The sequence below is a fragment of the Ailuropoda melanoleuca genome, chromosome 4, assembly GCF_002007445.2.
Source record: "Ailuropoda melanoleuca isolate Jingjing chromosome 4, ASM200744v2, whole genome shotgun sequence".
Taxonomy (NCBI): Eukaryota; Metazoa; Chordata; class Mammalia; order Carnivora; family Ursidae; genus Ailuropoda; species Ailuropoda melanoleuca.
This window is the reverse complement of record NC_048221.1, coordinates 114,596,443-114,622,584: the sequence shown is the minus strand read 5'-3', so window position 1 is coordinate 114,622,584 and position 26,142 is coordinate 114,596,443. Positions and strand designations below refer to the sequence as shown.

The 26,142-nt window shown below is 42.7% G+C and overlaps 1 protein-coding gene across 1 annotated transcript; it reads left to right on the top strand.

Moving 5' to 3' along the window:
- Window positions 1-707: 707 nt before the first annotated feature.
- On the top strand, window positions 708-25,990 carry QPCT (glutaminyl-peptide cyclotransferase). The gene is made up of 7 exons (XM_034659653.1): window positions 708-950; window positions 8,980-9,126; window positions 15,472-15,750; window positions 20,540-20,716; window positions 22,641-22,740; window positions 24,128-24,244; window positions 25,677-25,990. The coding sequence occupies exons 1-7, from the start codon at window positions 828-830 to the stop codon at window positions 25,820-25,822; spliced, it is 1,089 nt and encodes a 362-aa protein (XP_034515544.1). The 5' UTR covers window positions 708-827; the 3' UTR covers window positions 25,823-25,990.
- Window positions 25,991-26,142: the final 152 nt, after the last annotated feature.

Sequence of the window (26,142 nt, the reverse complement as noted above, 5' to 3'; positions counted from 1 at the left end):
TCTAAGATTATTTTGGTAACAGTGATCTTTGATGTTGCAAAGTAAATACAATTGTATTTAGGTTTTCCTTCTGAGGGCATGCATTGGGGAAGAGGACTACCTCAAGAGCCTCTGTGAACATTCTCGATCTCGTTTATTTCAGGTAATCACTTCAACCATCCCTCTCAGTTGGGGAGTATGATGATCTGTTGCCTCTAAGGAAGGCAACTATTTGTGAGAAAAAGGAAGATATGCTGGGTTGTTATAAAGGACATACTTTGAGGGTTTCTCGTTCAGGCTTTGTGCAGGGGGAGTCTCAGTTTCCTCATCTGTAAAGTGGGGCTAATACCTACTTCACATGGTTACGAAGATTACAGAAGGGACACCAGAAGAGCCAGGCACCTAGGGCAGTGCCTGGTACAGAAGAATTCAGTAAATGTCCATTCCCTGCCCATCCCTTCCTGAAGAGCTGGGGGAAAACCCTTCATAACCACACAGGGTCTGATGAACCCTCTCTCCCCTTTCTATTCCCAGTTACACGGCACTGGAGACCATAAATATGCCTCTTCCCAGTCTCTTCCTTCCTTTCTTCCTCTGCCGGCTGCGTTCCCTGGATTCGGAAGCTTCTGCCTCCCAGGACAGCCCAGCTCCGGGGTTGCAAAGGTCGGGGATGGGGGGAGGAGAGCTGCGTCCTCCGCCAGCGCAGCGCGGTGGGGAGGGGACCGCGAGGCGATGGGGAGGCGGGCGCAGTCGACCCAAGGGTGGAGAAGGGGGACGGCGAAGGACGCGCGTTCCCGGGCTCGTGACCGCCGGCGGCCAGGGCAGCAGGCGCCCAGACAGCCTCGGAGATGGCAGGCGGCGGGGACCGGCGTGTCAAGGACACCCTCCACCTGCTGCTACTGGTGGCCGCGCTGCCTCTGGCGGCCCGGGGGGTCAGATACCGAGGCTCCGTGGACTGGATCCAGGAAAAGGTGAGCGGCTGCCGCTGCGTGACTGTACCTGGGCGGCTGGTGCGGCGCGCGGGGACCCGGGGCCGGGAGACCCCACCTTGGCAGGGTGGGAGGCGGGTAGAGCCGCGGTCGCCGGCCCAGGCAGCCGTGCCCGCAAAGGGCACCCGGAGGAATCGGGGCTCTGCGTCCTCGTCGGGGTGCCTCACTGGCCCCGGGGCTGCTCTGGAGACGCCACGGGAGCAGAGTGATGTCACCAGCCTCTCCTCGGCTGCGGTCTGATGCGGGTACCGATAGGCACAGGAAGTGTGTCTAGCCGGCGGCGGCCGAGCGGCGAGGTGAGGGCGCTTCGCCGCGCCGCCGCCCACTCGGGACCCCGCAGGCGGGCGGTCGCGGCGCTCGGCGGCCACGGGGGTGCCCGCCGCGCCGGGGGGTGTGCCCACCGCTCCCCCACCGCTGCATCCGCGGACGCCCTTGGGACCTTGGAGTTTCCCTGCAGTCTCTGGACAGATGTGTGTTACCGTTTATTTTAGGTTTTTAAGCGCAGCAGCTCTAACTGGACACCAGCTTCACTTTAAAATATTTGGTTTTTTCTCAAAAGAGAATCCGTGCAGTTGTCAGGGCGATGTATCTGGTTGTAGGTGGAAATTCATATAAGGAACTTACGATGCAAGTTTCCTTTGTGTGAAGTAAATAGGTCCAAAGTCATTTCTTTTTCTTGTGTAACAGTTTTGAAATCATGACAGTGCTAGGGGATTACGCATACATTAATGGTGTTGGAGTAAAATGGTATGCTTTAAAAAATACTAAGAAAAGCAGTAAAGAGTTATAAACTTTGACAGTGTTGTGGATCAGATTTTTTAAATGCTTGCGGTATGCTTGTATTTCCTCACACGTCGTGAAAACAGGGCACACCAGTGAATGCACAGGCCCTGTCTGGGTCACATGCGGACTTGCACGCAGCCACCCACATGTGTATATGAATGGCCCACTTCAGTTCTCTGTGTTATGTTTCCTTGGCTTCACCGTTTAGACACCACAACGTGCCCCCACTTACACGTGGAGACCACCAGCCACAAGGACCCTGGAGAGGGTGTGGGCAGGCAACTCAAGAATAATTGCATTAGAAGAAAAACTCTCCATGGGCGTTCAGTAGGAGTAATGTCCTTTAAGGGACACTGAGTCCCATACTTAAACCCTTTCCTTCTTCACTTCACCCCCAGTACCCTCCTAACCAGAAATTGGGAAGGGAGCATTAATAACCAGAATATGGAGCCATATCAAATGTGTCTTTTTGATTCATCTAAATGGGTGAATAAGTGAGATGGGAACTGTTTGAATGAGCTGTTCCTTAGGAATCAATTGTAGGCAAGATGTATTTGTAGATGGCAGAAGGTGTTGGATTCTGAACACATTTTGAACTCCTGAGAATTCAACTTTGAGAAAAGTCTTTTAAAGCATGAATCCCTTATTATGTTTATTTTAAGAAGCTTCTAATCACTGTTCTACTAGGAAACTGGATGCTTTCAAATGTGGTAAGCAAATGAAGCAAATGGCAAAATCAGCCCTGACAATTGCTAATTTCTGGTCCCCTCCTCCCTTATTCTGGAGGCCTACATAAAGTTCTGCAGGTGGCCGGTACAGTTTGCAACCTGGGAAATGAATTGGTCCCTACTAAAATACACGCCTTCCTGCTATATATGGCATGTAACTATTTTAATCACTGAGGTACGCTGGTCTGCCAAAAGGTGAGGTTTAGTAAAGAAAACATTGGTTCTGAAATCCATTTCCTTTGCTTTGAAATAAAGGTGTGTCTCCTTCAGTGGCATCTCGTACCTAAAAACTGCTTGATGGTTGAGTTCAGAGACTGTGACGTGGTGATTTGGTTATTTGAAAGCTGCAGACATTTTCCCATAGAAGCGGTTATTATAAATGGTTAGATTCTCAGGCGGGCCTGCAGGTGTATATTTAGAGGCATTGGCATCTGGGCACCAGGGCTCTTATATATAATCATCTCACTTGAACCTCACAGTGCCCCTGGGGGGAGGGGAGATTTGCTCCCAATTTACAGGTGAGGACATCTGACCACTCCTACACCAGTGAAACTGAAGAACTTTCCTCTGTCCTCTACCACTCTCTTCTCCGAAGTAAATGAGTCCTGGCTGATGGTGTAGGGAACAGTGTTCAGTAGTGAAGGAGGATGGGGCTGGTGGGAGGGTTGGGGGGCCAGAGGAAGAGCTTACTTCCCTTTTTCTGGGTCAGAGTGGACCCTAAATAGAATTCCAAAATAGGTAGTTTGTATCTGGAACCTTCCCTCTCTTTTCTTCCCTTTCCTGATCTCCTTCTTGGAGCTTAAAGGTTATTGTCCTGGGGTTGAGCTTATTCCCAACTACTTCTCTGGAATCCTGTCCCATCCTTGATCCCCAGCCCTGTTTCTTTGGTACAGATCCATTCCTTTGGTACAACCTTGTCAACTGGTTGTTAAAAAGAATCTCATTAAATCAGTCCTCTCTTAAGTGTGAAAGACTGATGACTGCTAGGAAGTTTGCATATTTTTTACAAATATTTTTACAAATACATATATATATCATATTTTTATGCACACACATACACATATGTGTATATGGTGTGTATTTTTATTTATAGAAATGGACAATTATACCAATCTTGTAGGTTTTTATGAGAATCGAGCTATCCATGTAAAGCACTTAGCACCAAGCTGCCCTATGGTAAATGCTCAATCAAGACTAATTGTTTATTTTTTAAAATAACACACACAAATACTTATTTCATACTAGAGATTATGCTGCATATATGGTTTTATGTTTTACTACGTCACTTAAAAGTATGAGTATTTCCTTGAACCAATAATATTCATTGAAAGTGTCACTTGATTACAAAATCATTCATATTCTATAATTTAACTATCCTTTTACTGTTGGGTATTTAGGTTGTTTCCAAACTTGCTCTGTCACAAAGTTGGGAACCGATGTATTTGAATTAGTAGAATTTTCCTTTACTATAACAAAGGCTAACATTTCAAGTCATATTGGATGTGGAGGGGCAGATGTTTTGAACAGAGGAACCATATACGGGAGGGTTGGGCTCCGCTAGGGGTCCATCTCCGGGATCGTCTCCGGCAGGCTGGTCTGCTGTCTTCAGCACTTCACATTGTGCTGCTTCCGGAACTACACAGATTCTGAAGGTTTTTAGGGTTCCCCTCTTCCATGGCTTAAAAGTCCTTAGCCATTCACCCCTTTACCCACCACAATTCTTAGGGAAATAACAATGGAGACTCCGAGGCAGGCACAGGGAGGTCAGTGGTAGGCTGGGTATTGGCAGGGGGGGAAAGGACGAAGTCTGCCATCTTTGAGCTCCCACCACCTGGCAAATAAGTACTGTGACATCCTTACAGATCGTTAAGCCTTGCCTAGTCACAGCTGGTAAGTCAGGGACCTGAGATTTGACTCTTGAGTTGTTGGTTTAAAGCCTACATTGCTTTTCTTTTAGGTAGAGGGCTTCTTGCATTGAAAGAAGACAGAACTTTATCTTACTCAGTTCTCAACTTTTCCACACCTGCATTTGTCATGTCAGAGGCATTGGACACACGGGAAGGATTTCTGTAAATACTGGCTGGGTTGAATCTACTGGTAGACACAGGAGTTAATCTGAGTGCTGTCTGGGAGACACTCATATGGGATGAGAACTGGAATTGAAATCGCTGGGCTTCTATAATGATCTCCCTTTAATTCAATGGCTTGGGACCTCAAATCCCCCTGCAAGTGGGGCCAACTCTACAAATTACGTAATTAAACCCCTCTTTGGCCCTCTGGCACCACATGATTAGCCTAGAGGAGAAGTTTCAGGATATCTGGTTCACACTTTTTTAGCTGAAAGATTCTTGTCACCCAAAGCAGACTTATTGTCCTTTCTGCCTGGCTGAAAAGACAAGGCAGGGGCTGTAATAGAGACTCGTTCGTCTGAGAATGCCTGTGCCAAAGCAACCTGTCTATGTGCCTTTAACTGAAATAAGCCTAGACTAACTTGGGGTTTGCATTTAACACTGGGCTCCACACTGTTTTTGCCTCATTTACTTTCCTCGTGTTCAGCCCACACTTTCTTTCCAGGTTTCTCCCCTCACTTCTTCCTCTTATCTCCACATAGATTTTTATATTCATTGAGTTCTGAGAGTGAGCCTCCATGAAAGCTGAATGGGCATCATTTTGTTTGGAAGAGTCCAGTGCTTTCTGTACAAGGCTTTAATGACTAGGAGGGCTTAAATCATTAACGGAGTGTGCTTGTTTCCCCTTGTCTGTCCTTCACTGACTGGGAAGCTTTTATTTGTATAGTTTCACAGGAGTTATCTTTCCTTCCAGGGAGGAAGGGAGGGGAGGGGTCTTTACTGAAGCATGTTAATTAAATGGCTGAGCCCAGGAGATTGAGAAACAACACATGTAATTCTGGGTATCGAGGAACATCAATCAATGGGCCTGTCTGGTCCGCTTACCCTTCGTTCGTCCATCAAGCACTTTTTGGTGCTATTTCTCAACTATATTTCACCTATGGTATCTGTTGCAGCTAGCAATGCTGGAGGGTTATTTATCTTGTTCCTGCTTTTTCTTAAATCTCTTAAGAACTCTTTCATACATTGCCATAAATTGCCCATTTAAATAAGAGCTCAGTTTCCTCCCACCATGGACATGCAGTGGAGGACCTCATCCACAGTGACCAGGTAGGCTCTGGGGTGGAGTAATGGACACTAAACAGAAAAGGAGTCACCGGTCAGACAGCCTTCCCGACACAGCAGTTCTCGGTGTTTACAGAGATTGCCTTGGGCCTAACCAACCCTACGGCATCACAGGCATTGAGGTGAGAAATTAAAAGATAGCAAAGACACCAAAATTGAATCACAGCCCTTTCTAGCCCTTTGCAGCAAGTAGCTTCTCATTTCTCCCATTTTTATAATTGCTTGTACATTTAACTGATTTTATATATATATTTTTTAAAGATTTTATTTATTTATTCGACAGAGATAGAGACAGCCAGTGAGAGAGGGAACACAAGCAGGGGGAGTGGGAGAGGAAGAAGCAGGCTCATAGCAGAGGAGCCCGATGTGGGGCTCGATCCCACAACGCCGGGATCACGCCCTGAGCCGAAGGCAGACGCTTAACCGCTGTGCCACCCAGGCGCCCCTGATTTTATATTTTTAATGCTCATTTTACTTTATTACTATATAGACACAGGCTTGGTGAAGACAATTTTAGAGAGACAGTTCATCTGTCAATTCCTTATTTGATGACCACACCCAATATTGACTGAGTACTCAGGACACCCGGGGCGCCCTGTGGCTGTGGGAGGGACTAGGCTATAAAGACAGTCGTTGCCCCTGTGGAGCGGACACCCTGTATGAAATCAGATGTTCAACAAGTCAACACACAGGAAAGTGGTCTCCAAGTCATAACCTGAGTAAGCAGGAGAGTTGGGTGAAGAGGGAGGAAAAAGCCTGCAAGCCGGAAGTCACAGCAGGTGCAAACGCCATGACAGGGCAGTCTCCCGGAGCTTTGGGATCTGGAAGGAGGCCAGGAAGACTGAAGCATGGTGCACCGTAGCAAGTGGCCCTGCCTGGGGGCAGCGAGGCAGCAGGAAAGACCAGGCAGGCTCTGTAGGTCTGCTTAAGTAGTAATTAACCACAGACATCATCCCATTTCTGCCTCCAGTTCCTTCTTTGTCCTTTTCACATTTCTGTTGTTTTGTCTGTTAGTGTCAGCTTTCTTCTCAAAGTGCTGTTTGAAAGCTAACTTAAGGACTGAGATCCTGCAAGTACCAAGGAATTTAAAGGCTGCAGTGATGAATTTATCCAGGAAATATATTTAAAGTATATTATCTGTAACAAAGACAAACCTGAAGACGTTTGGGCACAGCATCCACATTGGGGTTACCTCCAGGGTAATGAGGCAGAGAGACAGGGAGGCAGAACAGAAAGGCATGGGACTGGGGAATCCATGGAACCCAGATATTTTCATGGACTTATGTGGAGCTCTCGTACGACCTTAGGAAAATCATCTTGTCTCTACGAACCTCAGTTTCCATTGACATCAGTCGGGGAGGCTGGATTAGATCATCTCTAAATTGTCTTTCGAGCTCTAAATTTTTTACCTCTTTTGTGTTTGATAGAAGGTAACAGAATGAAAACTTGTTGAATGTTTACTATGACAGCTTACATATATTATCTCACTTAATTATAATTCCTCTAGGAAGTATGTGTTATTGCCTCCATTTTACAGATGAGGTAATTGAGGCTTAATGAGGTTAAGTAACCCGTCGGAGTTACAGCTAGTGAGTGGTGGGGGGATGAGTTGAGGATGTGTGTCTGAACCCACATGCTCTTTGCATGACCACCCCAGAGAGTAATGTCGAGATATAGCGAAGTGTAGATGAGTGTAAGTCACTTGGCAATTAGCATTCTTTAATTCCACAGTTTCTCACTAGCCACATGGAGTGAAAATACCTATGTGACAACTGAGATACAGTCAGCCAACGCTGGTGCCAGGAAGAGCTGTAAAGCAGATGAGGCTCCTTCAGCTTCTGTTTTGCATTCCAAAGAATTTTCTATCCTTACTTTACCTTCATCATTCCCCTTAGGGAAGAAATCAGCGGATCAATCGCACACTTCCCTGTGGGAAGAGTAACCCCTTCCAGCACTAAGTACCTGATAAACATGCAATGAATGAATGATTCATCACAAAAAAAGCATGTATAGGGGTGCCTGGGTGACGCAGTCTTTAAGCGTCTGCCTTCGGCTCAGGGCGTGATCCGGTGTTCTGGGATTGAGCCCCACGTCAGGCTCCTCCGCTATGAGCCTGCTTCTTCCTCTCCCACTCCCCCTACTTGTGTTCCCTCTCTCGCTGGCTGTCTCTATCTCTGTCAAATAAATAAATAAAATCTTTTTTTTTTTTAAAAAGCATGTATAAAGTCATATCCAAAATACAAGTTTGCTTTTTATGTTTATTTAGCTCTTTAAGTTAAGGTTAACTCGGCTAATAGGTAAATATTCTAAAGAGTGTGAAAGTTAATAGAATTTTTAAATAATTTTAACTGAAGATAAAAAGTGTACTAGTTAATGGGTTATAGAATCACCAAACTCTGGCTGAAAGGAATTTCAACAATATCTAGTTTAGAGCTGTCCAATACAAATATATGATGAGAAGCACATATGTAATTTTAGGTTTTCTAGTAGCTACATTAAAAAAGTAAAAATCAATAGGTGAAATGACTTTTAATAATATGTTTTATGTAACTCAATATATGAAATGGGAATATGTAATCACCGTAAAACTTACTAATGGGATATTTTTTCATTTTTTTCTTGTTCAAAGTCTTTGAGAAGTAACGTGAATATTACAGTTAAAGCCCATCTCAATTCAACTAGCTACATTTCAAGAGCTTACTAGTCGTATGTGGCTAGTGGCTACCATATTGGACAGTGAAGATGTAGCTCAAATTCCTTTATTAGTTTTTTTTTTTGAGGGGAATGAGAAGTTAAGGGACCTACCCAAAGTCATACAACCTATAAGCGACAGCCAGAAGCTCTGAATTCAACTTCTCTGACTCTAAGACTGTGTTTCCTCTGTAATGCTGCATTGCCCTTTATAAAGCTGTTGTGCTACAAAGTATAATTGTTCTGTTGGCTGCAGTTTTGTAAATGTGGGGTTTTCTTAAGAATAGGAGATCAATAATTGATATTTTAAATCTTAGTTTTACAAAGCGCTTGTAGTAAAATCCTTCAAAGTTACACAGGAAGTGCCAAATATTAATTCTCAGGTTCAACGCATTACATTCATTTTGTTTTTAAAATAAGCGCCCGAAATAGTGTGACTTTCTAGATCTGAGGGGCCCATTTTAGAGTTGAATAGTTTAATTTGCTTTATGACATAGAGCTATCTCTTTAGTTGGAGGTTCAAAGGAAACGGTTCTCTACGGCGAATGACTCAGGGTTAAATCTTGACCATTTTATGAAATGATAGCCAGTTAAATAATGTTTTTCAATCCTCAGTATTATCACCAACCAGCCATTTTGAACTCATCATCTCTTCGACAAGTTGCAGAAGGCACCAATATTTCCGCAATGTGGGAAAACGACTTGCGACCGTTGCTGATAGAGCGATACCCGGGATCCCCTGGAAGCTATGCTGCCCGCCAGGTGAGGAGGCAGCCCCCACACTTAAAGGTTGTTGAACACTTTGCTTTCACATGAGAGATACCATCATGTCCCAAGTTCTGAGTTGTCTGATATTCAGATCTGTCATCTCATCTTCTCATTCACCAAAATAAGCGACCCGGACAACCGAACAACTGAGAGTGAATGTCTGTTCTGATTGGAGTGATACAGGGTAATCTAAATCAATTTATGCATGCAATCTCTTTCGGGGTACAGTAGGAGATAGCGTACAAGTATTCAACTCCTGGTCATTTCTGTAATACACCCCCAGGCACCCAACCATGTTTTCTTGGACCCTAAGGCCCTCCCACGGTCAACAGCCCTAGGTGGTCCTTGCTTGACAATTCTGGGCCAAGGGTGAGTTACTGTCCTAGCAGGCCTTCATTCCTCTTGGGAAATTGTATTCTTCCTGGAGGGAAAGGAGAGATCAGTAATAAGCTACTTGTACCAGTGTGGTGCTTCTGACACTTCTGATTCTGACCCATGTTGGAAAAAAAAAAAGTAAAAAAAATTTTTAAAATTACGTTTTATACACACAGATATAAAAATAGATTTAAATGACACAAAAGTCTCATGAAAAAAAATCCACACTCTTCTTTCCTGCGATACTCGATATTGTTGATTCTACTGTGCTAGTTGTTTTGTTTTATTTTGTTTTTTAATGTGGGTCATGACCCAGTAAACTGATTTCAAGATCCACTGATTTTTACCACTGCAGTTGGAAAGGCACTGCTCTAGAGGGTAAATTAAACCATAGCTGGGCTAGACCTTAAATGTCCCTGCCTCCTTAGTGCCAGTCTTCCTAAGTGATCTGATATCCCACCTCTGGATGACTGCTTTTTGCCAAATAGCGTCATTTCAAGGGGCAGCTCGAGAAAGAATGGGGTGGGACTGGCCCCTCAAATCCTCCTCTGATTGTACTCCACCTGCCTAACTCTCCAGGCACAAGACCTCGGCACCCCACTTCTGTGCTAGAGTGACACCTGCAAGGCCCAGCAACACAGCTGTTAGGCTCATCCTTTGTGCCCAGTACAAGGCTCCTGCCTCTCGCATCTAGCCCAGATAGCCATTGTCTGTTGCTCCACTAGGTTCTTGTCTTCCAACCACCGGCACCTGTTTCTCCCAAGGAATTAGACAGTGGAGACCCAAAGAGCACCTTAGTTCTTTCTCACCTTTAGGCAGAGTGAGGAATAATAATGATGGTGGCTGACTTTCATGGAGCACTGGGATTTTTTTTGTCAGGCATTTTATGGAGTTCTTTGCATGGATTTTCTCATTCAGTCCTCACAACAATGCTGCCACAACAATGTGGGTACTAGCATTATCCTAGTGCTACAGATTGAAAAGGCCTGAGATTTAGGTATATGAGTTCACTTGTTCAGGGTTATACACATAGGGGTGATGAGACCAGAATTTGGATCTAGATCTGCTTGACTTCTTGATCCTATCACTAAGAGCAGTGGCTGGGAGGAACCAGCTCTGGAGTCTGTGTTCACAATCTCCAGCTCTGGATCTTCTCTTGCCTGCATTGGAGAGTGAGACACCAGCCATTCATTTCAATGATATTCCCTGGGCCTCATCTCCCCAGCATCTTTTTTTAAAAAGATTTTTATTTATTTATTTGACAGAGATAGAGACAGACAGTGAGAGAGGGACCACAAGCAGGGGGAGTGGGAGAGGAAGAAGCAGGCTCCCAGCGGAGGAGCCCAATGCGGGGCTCGATCCCAGAATGCCAGGATCGCACCCTGACCCGAAGGCAGACGCTTAACGACTGAGCCACCCAGGCGCCCCCCCACCTGAGCATTTTCTTAAACCAAGCTCAGGTTACTTAGTGGAGCTTTCCAAAATCCTCAGTTTCTCATTAGAAAAAAAAATTAGGTTTATAGATTCACTCGTTCAATTCAACTTTCTTCATTTCCCCATGCCATTTGATCAGAAGGCTGTATATACCCAGAAACACATAGGAATACTTCAGACCTGAGGGTCCTTGCCTGCAGGCTTTAGAAATCCATAAACTCAACAAATATTGCTATTTGGATCTGTATATAGCTTTTGACAAAATACGTAGCATAAATAATACACATAGACACTGTTGTGATTAAAAAATACATGAAAATGACTGAACCCACGACACTTTCCATGCCATATGGGGTGGAGCAAATGAGAAGTTTATCGACAGTATTTTGGAATGTGCTGGGACCTGTTTGCTGGGCTGCTTATGCACCTTCTAGCTGATGTGGCAGTAATCCGAACGGGATGATAATGATAGAAATGTCACTTAAGAGATTCAATTTTATAATTTTTTTGAGAAGAAAATCACCATAAATTTTTAGAGAGCTGTCCCCTACGCTGTGGAAGATGAAATGTTTCTGCTTTAGAAGATGAGGTACTTGACGTTTAGGTTATGATGAGGGAGTTACGCTAACAGACTCAATTTGACGAGGATTAGTACCTGTCACTCAGAACTAAGTTCAAACAAGAATGGTGAAAAATCTACTTTTTTCCTGAGACCTTTTTGAGCCCTGGATTAGATGTTTTATTATTTACAGAGTTTCAGGGTTATAACTAGAGAAGACTTTCAAATCTAAAGATACATGGACTTGTTATAACATTGGTTATTGAGTTGACCTTTGCCGTTATCAGTAAAGATATGCTTTGTGATAGATTCTTTTTCAGAGAATAATACAGGAACAATGTCCTATAGTCTCCATTTTTTTAAGAGGGTGGGGGCAAAGGGAAAGGAAAGAGAGAAGCCCAAGCAGACTTCACGCTGAGTGTAGAGCCCAATGCAGGGCCTCGATCTTACAACCCTGAGATCATGACCTGAGCTGAAATCAGGAGTCGGATGCTTAACCAACTGAGCCACCCAGGTGCCCTCCGGAGTTTCCATTTTTACTGTCTCTGATCAATGAGCCTTAAGATGCCTATTGGATTTCTGGAATATATTTTTTTTGGAGAGACTTTATTTGTAAAATAAATAGTTTGAAAGTGTGAAAGTTTGGGGTATTTCAGTGACTTCTCTCTGAGATGGGAATAAAAAAATGGTTTAAAAATCAGAATGATCAAATCTCACTAAGGAGCAAGCCAGAAACTTTGCCTAAAAGAGGCAAGCAAGAAACCTCAGGGTTAAAATCCCATGTAGATGAACAGTACATCTGAGAAGCTGAAACTGGGCTTCTTTAGCTGAAAGTATGGATATCCCTGGGTGAAGGGTCTTGGGGGGAGAGCGCTCAATGTGGAGCCCAAGAGACTAATATGTGGACCGTCCAAGAAGATATAGGTACCCTGAAGTCCCCGGTGTCCGGGTTCAGCACCCTGACAATGATCTGTGTGTAGACTTGGTGCAAATACTGTAAAATCTACTTCCTCCAAACGAACAAACCTGTCTACTACCATCATTGTTTCTTGGAACCCGGGAATGGGAATTTAAGTGAAATTAAATTAGACCCAGTGTTATTCACTAATGCTAACCTAAGATCCCCAGACTTCCCCCCTACCAGAAGTAGGATGTCCTATTTATGTCTATCTTTCCCTCTATTCCTCTCTCACTCTCTGTTTCTCTCCTTGTCTCTACCTTTATCTTTGTATCCTTTTTGGCTCTATGCAATGTTTGTCTATCTCTGTCTGCATCTCTCTCTGTCTCTATCTAACCATCTCTCTCTCTTTTTCTCCCTTCCTCACTCCACAAAATAAATCAAGAATAATCCAAAGTATAGTCTATATCCTAAACTGCAATTTGCACTCCTGGGGGGCCCGAGTTCTTGCTACCTGGCTTCAGGAAGCACCCCCTGCTTAGGGCGTTCTAGTGAGCAGAACAGTAATTCTGGGGATCCCACACTACAGAATTGCAGTGGGAACTTGCAGACTAAGCCTGAAAGCCAAAAGCACAGCAAGGGATATTGGTGACCTAATTAGATTATGGAGCCAATCTGATTGTTTATAAAGAAATTTGTTGCTAAGATAATTAAAAAATATTTATGCTGAATAAAAAAAAAGTTGCTTCAGGGAGAACTCTTCTGGGGGCATTTGCTGATGCTTTTGTGGATTTTACTGTCAACGTAAGGTATCAGAAATTACGTCCATGACCTGTTTGGGAGTAGAGAAATGAGTTTGTGTGGGAGACCTTTGCTGAACAAGCTAACAGATATATATATTTTTTAAATCTCAATTCATTTTTGTAAGCATACAGGCTGCTATTGATTTTGGAGTAGTTCCTCATCTGGATACCAGATGTTCTGGAATATATGCCTTTTTTTTTTTTTTAAGATGACCCCTTTTATGGAAAAGATTTTTTTCCCTCAAAGTCTGGGAATAACTTATTTTCATATTCTGTGGAAAGCTTATCTGAGGTGCACAGTGATTTCTCTCTATTCAATCTACCTATGTTTCATATCATCTGCTTTTGTATTTTCTCACGGAGACTGACTTATTAGTTATAATCAGCCCGTATTTAGTGATAGCCTAGTGTGAGCGAGAATTGTGGGTGAAAACAAAGCAAATGAGATGTGAATGATAATTTCAAAAAGGTTTAGAAACATTTTCTTTTTGTTACTTGAGAAGAGAACTTGTAAACTTGAAATCAGAAAGGTAAGGGACTGCATACACATACTCTTGTGGCCAAAGTCCCTTACCACTGAAAGCAGGGAGTGAGAATCAGGGGACTGTTTGTTTATTTGGCTTTTGCAGGATTGAGTGGAGAATCACTGTACTGTCTCTGGTTTAGTTATTTTCCTGGAAGCTTCCTGCCACAGTTTTTCCAAAGCCTTTGCCTCTGTGTCATGTCACATTAGTTACAACAGGCCACACAGGAGTTGGCTAGGCTAGAAAATCTTGTATTTCCTTGCGGGGAACCCCCCCCCAAAAAAAGACAAAAACCTTCCATTCTTTTCCAGTTATTACGAGTTATTTGTTTATCACCTGAAAGTCCATCCCTACTGGATGTTAATTGTGGAACAAATTGCCAGTTCTGGCGATGGTTAGTTTGCCGTTTGATGTTTTAAACCAATCCTTTAAGGCAAACTTACAAAGACTTATACAATATTTCAACATAAAATAAAATAAATGAAACCTACTGAGAAAAGTGAGGTGAAGGGAAAATGGAGGTGGGAAGGGATAGAGGGAACAGCAGTGAACTCACCGTAGCTCCTCACACCATGCATTCTAGACTCTTTGGAAGACACCGCCAGGCTCAGAAGCAGTGCTTCTTTTCCATCTGCAACCTAACAGTCCCTGTGTTGTTCATAAGTTCCCAGGTGACCAGGAGAGATGCGAGAATAGATTCCTTTTTATTTTTACCATTTGTAGTGGGGTTTAAATCTACCTTGGCTGCCAAAGGAAAACCACTTGATATGTCATTATGGTTCAGAGTTGCTTATTGATTCTTAAAGTGGGCAGGACCTCAAATATCCCCCAACCATCCCCTTGCTACAGGACTTCATTATACCATCAGTATCTTTTGTTCACGTCTGTTACATTTGAAGTATTTGCTGAACTTGGAGCACATGCTATGCACTTGGGACAAAAAGAGCTACCATTTGCCGTTTTTGCCTTTAAAGAGCTTAGGGTAGGAGTTGAGACCTGTAGGACCTTGGTATATCTGACTTCTCAAAATGCCTTCTTAGACTCCTAGAAATATTAAAAGTGGACTTTAATACATACTGAACTGGATCTCTGTCTCCTGACATGTAGAAATGACCCTGCTATATTGTTCAATGGGAACAGCACGGGGCAGAATAATGTGTAATGTAGGCTCTATTCCCAAAAAACCATGTGCCCCTTCACAAATGACGTGTTTGCGTGCTAGTATATGTTCATATAAACAATAAGAATGGTGTGGAAAGATATACATCAGACTAATGGGCACCTGGGTGGCTCAGTTGGTTAAGCATCTGCCTTAGGCTCAGGTCATGGTTTCAGGGTCTTTGGATGAGCCCATGTTTGGCTCCCTGCTCAGTGGGGAGCCTGCTTCTCCCTCTCCCTCTGCTTCTCCCTTCCTGCTCATGATCACACACACACACACACTCTCTCTCTCTCTCAAATAAACAAATAAAATCTTAAAAAAAAAAGAAAGATATACGTCAGACTATTAACATTGGTTAATACTAACAACTGATTGGGATTGCTTTGTAGGGGGACGATTAAGGGAGAGGGATAGGTTTTTCTTTAATCATCCTTGCTATTAATTCCATAATCATGTATTGCATTTTTAACTTGAAAGGTATCACATAAAATTTAAAAAAAATTATATATATATATATTTTTATTTATTTATATAGTTAACCAATGGAAACTATCCAGATCTGAAATTTTGATTTTTCTTTTGATCAGCACATCATGCAGAGAATTCAGAGACTTCAAGCCAACTGGGTCTTGGAAGTAGACACCTTCTTGAGTCAGACACCCTATGGGTACCGGTCTTTCTCAAATATCATCAGCACCCTCAACCCCAGTGCTAAACGACACTTGGTCCTCGCCTGTCACTACGACTCCAAGTATTTTCACCCTTGGGACAACAGGGTGTTTGTGGGAGCCACTGATTCAGCCGTGCCATGCGCGATGATGTTGGAACTTGCCCGTGCCTTAGACAAGCAACTCCTTTCCTTGGAGGTATTTGTTTCCATCTCATAGATTCTTGGGATAAAACACATTAGAAGATCTCAGGGTGAATTCTAGAATCCTTGGGGGGAGTAAGAAGGCCATTTAGAAATGTAGACTTTCAGGACACTTTGTACTAATTTGTTGCAAAATGATGAGAGGTTGAATGAATATTAGTTGGAAGATTACACTATGATACACGACAGTGAATTTATTCATTGGCACTGGATTGCTTAATTTTGCATACATATTAAATGAAATGCAACGTTTCTTTGCAAAAAATGAAGCAGGCGGACAGTTGGTACAGGCGTATGTATGAGAAGCATGTTTTTTCTTCTTGTTTATGTAGCGCTGAAACTTCACAACCTTCTAATCTGAGAGATGTGGCTCTTGAGTTGGGGGAGGGGGGTGCTGCAAAGTGGTGCTGAGAGTGGGTAATTCAGACATATCAAGATGAAAAGCATGGAGCAGAAATGCATTGTTATTATCTGTGAATCTCGGCTCAATTTTATGTAGCATAGCAGAGCTTTTGTTATGTTCTCGGCACAAAGTACTTCTGGGACTCTCAGATGTTATTTCAGTCTCTGTGCTTAAGGGTATATTGGAAAGAAGTGCTAAGTTAGATGAAGACATTTTGTTCAGATATCACTCATAACCAAGTAAACACAACAAAGCAAACACAAAAAACTTGGTTTGCAGGCAACAAATACCTTTTTTTCCCCTCAGAGCTTAATGAAGGGGCCAGCCTTTGCTACAATGGGGGTAAAGAAGTAAAAGGTTTATCTTGTAATGGAAGTAATAGAGATATTTGATCTATTTTTGCTGGATATGCTGAATTTGAAGAAAGCGAGAATTGTTTGTAACCTCTCCATATCCTTTTCACTGTTTTTGTTTTGTTTTGTTTTGTTTCTTGAACTTTCTATAATGTCTTTGTCCCATCCTCTGCTCTGCTTTTAACTAGTACCTTTCCCTAGCAATTGTGTGAGAGAATTCAGAAGCTGATATTAAAGTTTAATTTTTCATGTTTGCATTCTAGCATAAGGACATTAAGTGAAAGGCATAGTCTGTATAGTGGGTGTGTTTTCTCTGGGTGATCTCCTTTCCCTTTTTCTAAGTAGTTCATACCTGCTTTTAGTGACTAGAAACAGAAAGGGCGGAATGAGCTGTTGGTTGGACATCCCCATTCAAGAAATACACACACATTCTCTTCATTATCCTTTCTCAGAGAAGTAGCAGTGATGTGGACAATTAAAAAAAAAAAAAGGACTAGTTTGAATTGAAATGTGGAGTATCAGATTCATTCTTCCCGTCGTACTTTAACTAAACTTGTATTAAGGCGCTGTTTGAAGTTCTTCAGCTGTCGTGGATTAGGTAGGTGGTAGTGGAATGTGACATGGGAGAGGACAGGAGAACAGACGGGACTATTGCTCCAACTCTGTGCAACCCTCCAGGGTAAGATTACAGTTAGACATTCCCATCTTTTGCCTTCCCAGTGTAGCAGGTTGTAGGTTCTCATTCCTTGACTCTGGACTTGTTTGATTGTCTTGGCCAACGGGTTGCTAGTAGATGTGACAGAGACAGAGACTGGAGATGTGCTTGTGTAATGGGGCTTGCTCTCTCGTGTCTTTGCCATAAGGGGCACACCCTGGCTGGCCCTCCGGTCCCCGGGGGCAGATCAGACATGTGGGGCAGAGTCAACCTTTATGACGTCACGGCGAGGCAGAGCTCCTCCAACCAAACCCAGCCTGGATCAGTTGTCCCCCAGCTGACCTACAGACCCAGGAGGGCCCAGGCAAGCCCCTGAGTTTGGGGTGGGTTTTTATACCTTATCATTGCGGCATTAGCCTTGGGTGGGGAAAGAGCGCAGATAATTCACTTACTATGTTGACATTGGCACTGAGGCATTGATCACAGTACCGTGAAGAAGTGAAAGACCTTCACAAATCAGGCTGCACAGATTTTCCCAGCTCTAAGACTGAGTTACCAGAAATTGAGGACCACAGTTATTTTCCTGCTAATCCTGAAAAGAAACAAAGAGAGCAAGGTGCCTCACGGGACTCGGGATCATTGTCCACACAGTCTACTCTTATCTTAATGATTGGAACAGAAAGTAAACCATTGCACTGAGCACTGGAGTCATTCAGCTGATGACATTTCAGCGAGGCTCCTGAACTTTTAAGCCTACATGGTATGAAAGCTACCTGCTTTTGCTTCTGCCGTGGCATGAGCGGAATGTCTCCGGTCCCAGGCAATCTTATTCTGCTCTGGTGTTTCATTATTATGCAGTTTGATTTGGAGCTAGGACTTTGGAAAGAGTCAAGGCCCTTTATCAACTGGAAACTTAGCATGTCTCCACCGAAGTATGTACCTTACACCTTTTGCCGATGAGAAAATCTGTTTAATTACTTAGTAGTTATTAAACCCTGAATATGTATATATTGTACAGACAAACACATCCTGTGCTTAATGCTGTCAGGAGTAAGGGAGAGACTCAAAGTGTAATAAATTATCCTTTTCTTGTGGTCTCATTAAGGAGTGATATTAAAACAACTGCAATGATGAGCATACAAAGATAACTTAGCTTTCAGATGATAAAGACATTTCTTTCCATCTTAGGAGATCACCCTAAAACAATCAGGAAAATTCCATCTTTGAAGAAACTAGGGAACATGTGTTAATGGGAACCACAGTATGAAGAAAGAAGGTAAATGTAGAAAGGGCAAATGACATATCTGAGTAGAGAGAAGTCATATTCCCCAGAGCCAGGAGGAAATGGAGAAGTCAGTGATCCCCTGACAAAATCCTGGAGTGGCTCAGGGATTGGTGGAGATAGTGAGGGAGGTACAAGTGAGGCTGGGGTGGGGGGAGCGTTTGTAAGTCGGCACAAGGAGCACTGGGATATGTCGATGGAAACAGCAGCTGGGCACCAGATTGCCCTGAAGTGAAGCCAACCAACCTGTGTCTCTAATCAGTGTTTTAGTACCTTATTCTTTCTTTTTTTTTTTTTTTTAATCTATTTATTTATTTATTTATTTTTAGAGAGTGGTGGGGAGAGGGGCAGAGGGAGAGAACTTCAAGCAGACTCCCTGCGGAGCATGAAGCCCAACATGGGGCTCCATCCCACAACATTGAGATTATGACCTGAGCTGAAGTCAAGAGTCGGACGCTCCAACTGTGCCACCCAGGCGCCCCTAGTACCTTACTTTTTAATATGAATGAACACGAAGGATGAGCAGACATTTGAGGACAATCTCCAGCATGAAAGAAAGGGAGTAAAACAGTATGAATTGAAAAATGAACTCAGAGGAAATAGAGCACAAGGAGCAGGAGATAACCTGAGGTCCACTGTTGTAAATATCCTGAGAGATTAAAAAAATAAATAAGTAAATAAATATCCTTAGAGAGATAAGACAAGTCATGATATGCAGAGCAGATTAGGGAGATCTCAGACTCAGTTCGGACTGCTGGGAGCATATCCCCAGTACTGTGCTGAGGTAGGGGGAGAAATAGTTGTATGTTTTTCTCCAGGCAGGTTTGGCTGCATGCAGGCATAAAGTAGGCAGAGAGTTGGTCTACAGGTTAGAGTTTTGCCACATGAGTTTGACCAAGCCGGAGAGAGGCCAGGGAGTGGAGCTTGTATGCAAGGGAGTGGTTAGAATGATTGTTGAATTTAAGCTTGAATATGGATTGAAGGACTTTGTGGGGTTGAAGGACTGTGAACAGGTGAAGGATTCAATAGATCACGGATTCCAGTGGGGTTGGAGGGCTGTGGGGGGGTACGGTACCAGAAGGACTCATGTGAAAAGTGAGAGGTGACAGTGAAAAGTACAAGATCGATCAGAATCCTACTAGCCCTTCTAAGTTCTGCTCAAATATTGACTCATAACGTCTTCCTTGACACCCCAAGGATTTGACCTCTCATTCTATCCAATTCCCAGAAAAGTTTTATGTCGCTTCTGTGACCCTTGGCACACTTTGTCCTGCTCACATATCTGTTTTATCTTTCCTAACCCAACTGATGTGTAGTCTCCTTCAAAGGAGCGGTTGTAATTACTATTCTTTGAGTCCCTGATGCATTCCTAAGGCAGATCCTTGAACCTAGATTCGGTGAAAAAATTACAGACTCAAATAAGATGGGAAGTAAGGAGGATTTGCAGTTGTTTCAGGTTTCATCCCCTGGGATGCACTCTGCCGTGGAGCTTAGCATGTAGGTCCTTTCTTAGGGAGTGGCCCTGGCAGCAGGGAGGGAGGAGAAATGGGATTAGGCAGAGAAGTCAATCTGCCATGCAGGTTCAACAACAGGCTCAGCCAACCCTGGGGAGCTCTGGAGGTGGAGTGGCCCTGCTGAGCCCGCAGGACCTGCTTAGATCGGTCATTGGACATAGGACACCCCCATGGCTGAGGCAGTCCCTAGAAGGACTATCAGCTGAAGACCTGAGGACAGCTCTCCTGGTGGCAGGAGCAACACACCCTTCTGGAAGGAAACTGGGTGGTGTGTGACCTTGTCTACCATGACAGTTCCACAGTTTCAAATTTCTCTGAGGAATAAGAAAACATATAAGACTTCTGTATTCAGAGGGAGTGGGGGAAAGTGAAATTTACATGGGTGAAGACCGTGGGAAGTGGGCTGATTTTTGAAGGTAAAGTGGTACAAAATCCATTTTGACAATTTTCAGTTGCTTTAATATCTTCCTTTTCTTTATGACCTGTCTTTTTGCCGGGTTTATAGGAAACCATGCTGTTTTTTTTTTTTTTAATCCTCACAGCGTTTTTTCTATCTTTTTACTGTTCTTTTTACCAGAATATTCCAGACTCCAAGCCAGACCTCTCACTGCAGCTAATTTTCTTTGATGGGGAAGAGGCTTTGCTTCACTGGTCCCTTCGTGATTCTCTGTATGGGTCTCGGCACTTGGCTCCCAAGATGGTATCGACCCCGCACCCACCTGGAGCGAAAGACACCAACCAGCTGCACGGCATGGTTAGTCTGGGGAATTCTCATGGTGCTACAGCTGCAGGTTCTGCCCCAAAGGAAACCAACGCTAAAGCCAATTAAAGACCTAAAAATGCCAAGGCATTCTTGGAGCAGAGTGTTTACTATAGAACATTCCTTGGCAGGCATTGGGCTTTTGAGGAATCCCAGAGCTAAAAAGAATGATCCTGGGTTAGAAGTTATGTTTGACTGAGCTTAATTAAAATGCTGTAAAACAATCAGATTAAGAAAACATCAGATCCAGTTCGGTCCAATGGGAGTGCATTCCCTAGTTCCGTATAGAGATGGTGAGAGCAAACCCCTTGAGATCTCTACAAAGCCTGAGGAGGCTCTTGGGGTCTTGGGAACTGGAGCGCGAGTGAGACAAGGTGTAGGGGATGGGAGTGAAGAATTTCCTTGGTGGCCTCAAAGTGTTATAATGATTCCCAGTGTGTATGTGACATTGTGTCGGTTGTGTTTTGGTCTAATATTGTTGCCATGGTGATGGAAACTTTTTTTTTTTTTTTGATGCTGCCTTAAAACCCTGCTCTTATTATCAAGTAATGGGCGCAATGCATGGCTCCATTTTAATTCCCATTTCTGGGCCAACACCCGATCCCTAGTCCCTCACCTCACCTTTGAATTCTCTCCCTACTCTGTTTTTCTTTCCTTCATGCAGTCTTACATCCTCACTAACGCCAGCCTGGAACCTCACGCTACCCTTGATACTTCATTCTTCCCTGTGCCTTCATCCATCCCTGCCCTCACCCTACCTGTGAACTGAAAGCCTATTCCTCACCCCCTCCACGCATCCCTTTCCCTTCCATATCACCTTCACACCGTGAGTCCAAATGGCCACATTAAGTGTCCTCTGTGGCTCTAACACATCAGGCTGGCATTCTCTCCACCCTGTTGTCTGTTGGCAGCTCATAATGGGACAGGGAAGATGGTTGGCACTTCATTCAATCCTTTGCCCAAGTGGCTAAAAAGCATTCAGAGGAGGAGAGACCGGGTTGATCAGAAGGAGGAACAAGTTTATTTATCAGTCCAAATCCATGAATCGTAGTGATGGTTAAGACCATTTCTTCCCAGAAAAAAATGTAACTTATTCAACCTTGTAAATACAGTCTTATTTCAAACAAACTTATTTTCCCCCAATGAATGCATTTAATCATCATTCATGAGTTAAGAGGTATTATGTCGTGAGAATCAGAGACTCTGCAGATATTTATCTACTATGTGTCAGGATCTATTTATATAAATCGGGAGTTCTTAATGTGGGAGCTAGTCTTCAGGGAGTCCTCAAGCCTGCTGATGTTTTATGGCTCAAACAAGAAACACTGGAGTAATTATATAGGCTTGTCATCAGCAGGAGCCTTTAAAAACCAGCAAGTCTGAGCTTCTGGTTTGATGGAAAAGGAAACGGAGATCCAGAGACAGTAGGTCACAGAGCTCTTAGTTAAGAAATTTTTCCTATATGCTGCTTTGAGGAATAAATAGTTACTACCCAAGTACTTTCCTGCAGACAGCTGTAACATTTACAGACCAAGGATATAAGGACTAATTAGAATGGAATAGACGATCAGAGAGACTTGGAATCCCATCTGAAAATAAAAGTAAATGTATTCTTGTTTAATCTATAAAATATTATCTAAGTGTCCTCTTTCTAATTTATCCTTAGTGATATCCTTTTGAGGATACAGACACAAAAAAATCTACGCTTTGCCATTTGTCTACATTGCATAAGCCAGATTTTTAAAAGTTCTTCAAAATAATCAGTTTACAATGTTATTAAATCTTTTGTTCATTTACACAGATCCCTGGATTATTCTCAATTGTTAAAATGTGGTTAGTTTTGACTGATTGTTTTTTCCATTGATGAATATGAAACGTGTTTTGGTGACAGGATTAAACAATTTTTTTTCTCTCTTAGGATTTATTGGTCTTATTGGATTTAATTGGAGCTCCCAACCCAACGTTTCCCAATTTTTTCCCCAAAACTGCCAGATGGTTTGATAGACTGGAAGCAATTGGTAAGCACCACTGTCACTGAAGTGTCAACTTAGTTCCTTCTTATGGACAAATGCTACATTGTTAAAATTCAAAATTTATAACAAAAAAAGAAAGAAAAAATGAAGTTCAAAATTTATGACTTAAATATATGATTTGAAAATATACTTTGCTGGCTTTTTTTCTTGCTTTACTGATTAGTTTATTGTTCCTATTTATCTTTTTCAGTAGGCCCACTTTATTTCCCTGCATGAGACTGCATTTGGAACTAGAAACATACAATGCTACATTTAATATTTGCATATCCCTAGCAATGATCTGAAAATATTTTCTCAGAGTCCTGTTTGCAGCGTACGGAATGCATGTCTAGGGAAAACTCCGGTCAGAAAAGCATGCTGGCTAATGATGACTGTTACGGTCCTTATGATACCAAAAGGCATTCTTTAATTTTTCATTCTTTTTTTTACCTCTGTCTTTGTCATCTTCTATTTCCTACCTTGTTCAGACATGATTTTCCTTTAAATCTAGAACCATCTCGATTTTATAAGGAAGTAAGAGATCAGAATGCAAGAGAAAGCCAAGCTCCTTCAAAAGTCATTTAAAGGACAGTGTCGTGTCAGTTAAATGACGGTAGACTAGTCTAGACAAGGTCAAGCCAGGCCAGGCAAAGAATCAAAGTATCTGTGGCTCAAGAGAGAGATGTGAGGCTTGGAAAAGGAAAAGAGAATAACTTCTTCCCTTCATACTTCCACTACTCCTTCCTATCCCATGAAACACACACACACACACACACACACACACACACACACACACGCAGCCAATTGGCATCAGGGAGAGATGAAAATGAGATAAATATTTAATGATAAATGATAAATGATGAAATCCAGGCCAGAAGGACTGTTTTTGAGGCAAGAACTTCAGGCTAGGAATTCCTTCGTAGCTACACAAACTTCCTGGAATGGGATAGAATTGTGTTTCTTCTAAGCAGCAGGGAAAAACACTACCATCTCAAGTCATAACTTTTGCCGTGAATTAAGAATTTGCCCAAATTCAAATCTAGAGTATTATAAGAGAAACTTTTACCTGAGGCTCAGGCAAACCTGTGTCCCTCCCCCCACCCTTTCCTGTGTTTTTCTCATTCTCCGTCTCTCCGCTGTCCTGCTGAGTGTCTACCTCTACGGAGGTTCTCGCCTGTAAAGCTAGAGCACTTCTTCTCTCCTTGGAACGACTCCAAAATGTACGTCCCCAAGTTCAGCCCAGACGCTATTGTCAGGTTTGTACTTGGGCTCACTGCTGCATATTGTTTAAGAAGTGATGGCCACATGTGCTGAGATTTCAAATTCCTTCCGCATTCTGAGGATTGTTCAGATAAGAATCGATAATCATCTACTGTCTGATTGTCATCTGCAGAACGCGAACTCTACAAATTAGGTTTGCTCAAGGATCACTCCTCAGAGAGGTGGTATTTCCAGAATTATGATTACGGAGGTGTGATTCAGGATGACCATATTCCATTTTTAAGAAGAGGTAATGTGTGTGCATGTGTGGATGTATATGTGTGTGCACATATGCGTTTTTTACTTATTGTATATTTATTGTATTTTGTGTATCTGCAACAATCTAGAAGGGTGAGGAGCCATTACATTTAATTACTTGCTAGATTAAATCATCCACTAATCATCTCTATTTTTTCATGAAAGCCATTCTAAATCCTTAAGTCCCCACCCCCATTCCAGAATACTCATAAAACTCATATTCCACTGACCTTGCCTTCCCATTCATAGAGTAAGATTATATTCTTACACTTCGCGTAACTCTGGTGTTTTTTACTTAATAGGGAAGCAATACCCTTGATGTCAATGGTGGAAGTCTAAATCAACTCAAGGGCTCTTGTAGTAACCTCCCAATTGGTCTCTAGCTTTTGCTGTTGCTTCCCTATTCTTTACATAGGAGCTAGAGTTATCTTTTAAAAATGTAAATCAAATTATGTTTCTTCCAGATGCCTGGGTGGCTCAGTCTGTTAAGGTCTGCCTTTGGCTTGGGGCATGATCCCAGGGTCCAGGGATCCAGTCCTGCATTGGGCTCCTTTCTCCCTTTGCCTGCCTCTCCCCCTGCTGTGCTCTCTCTCTTTCTCAGCCTTCCTCCCTCTGTGACAAATAAAGAAATAAAACCTTAAAAATATATATGTTTCTTCCCTGTTTTAAAGCTCCAGTGGCTTGCCATCACATAGAATAAGACCCAAAGTCTTTATCGTGACCTACAAAAGCCTCCTTTTTCTGACTCTGTTCTTCTCCAACATCTCCTCCTGCCTTTCTCTCCAATTACTGCTCTGATCCAGCTACATTGTCCTCCTCCTGTTCCTCAAGCAGGCCAAGCACACTCCTACCTCAGGACCTTTGCACTTACTAGTACTGTTGCCTGGAATGCTCATCCCCAGATCTTTGCACAGCCTGCTTTCTCCTTTGTTGCATGTCGCTAACTAAATGTGAGATTCTCAAAGTGGCCTTCCCTGACTTTAAAGACATCTTTCTTGGTCCAGCTGTCTGCCCCTCATTCTCTATTCCCTTACCTTGTTTTATTATTCTTTAGAACCCTTATCATTCTCTAAAATTACTTTTTAGAGTATTTGTTTACTTGTTTCTTTCTTTACTGGAATGTAAGCTCTGTCTGAGCAGGGCTTCACCTTTTCACTGATGAAATCTCAACTTCTAGAATAGCGACTGGTATGTAGTAGGCACTTCATAATTATTTACTGAATTAATTGACATTTGTTTAATGAATGAATGGAGTAAAAGGGTAAGATACAAGTGAAGTACACAGAAAGTGATGAATTATCAGCCGTCTTTACATGTTATGGAGCTCCTTACTTGGTACTCAGACTTGTGCTTGAAGAATGATAACTTTCTAATTTACTTACTGGAAATAAGCACTTAATTACAAATTGGTTCTTTCTTATTAGGTGTTCCAGTTTTGCATCTGATCCCATCTCCTTTCCCTGAAGTCTGGCACACCATGGATGACAATGAAGAAAATTTGGATGAAACAACCATTGACAATCTAAACAAAATCCTACAAGTCTTTGTGTTGGAGTATCTTCATTTGTAACAATCTGTCTTAGTTTATGGTAATTGTATCAAGTTTCACATTCAGAAGTCAAGGCACAACCTAAAATAATCTCACTCTAGACAAATGCCATGTGGAACTTCCATCCTACAGATTCATTCTGTAGGTATCTCTGAATATGTGATCAATAAATTCTAGATTTACATCATGTCCTAAATTGCTCATTAATTTTCATCTAGAGATAAAGAAAGAAAAATGTTAGGAAAGCAGAAAATAAATATCGTTAGATAAGAACCTATGAAACTAAATCAGATTCATACATATGGTATCATGGTCTTCCAAATAGTACTTAAATATGATGG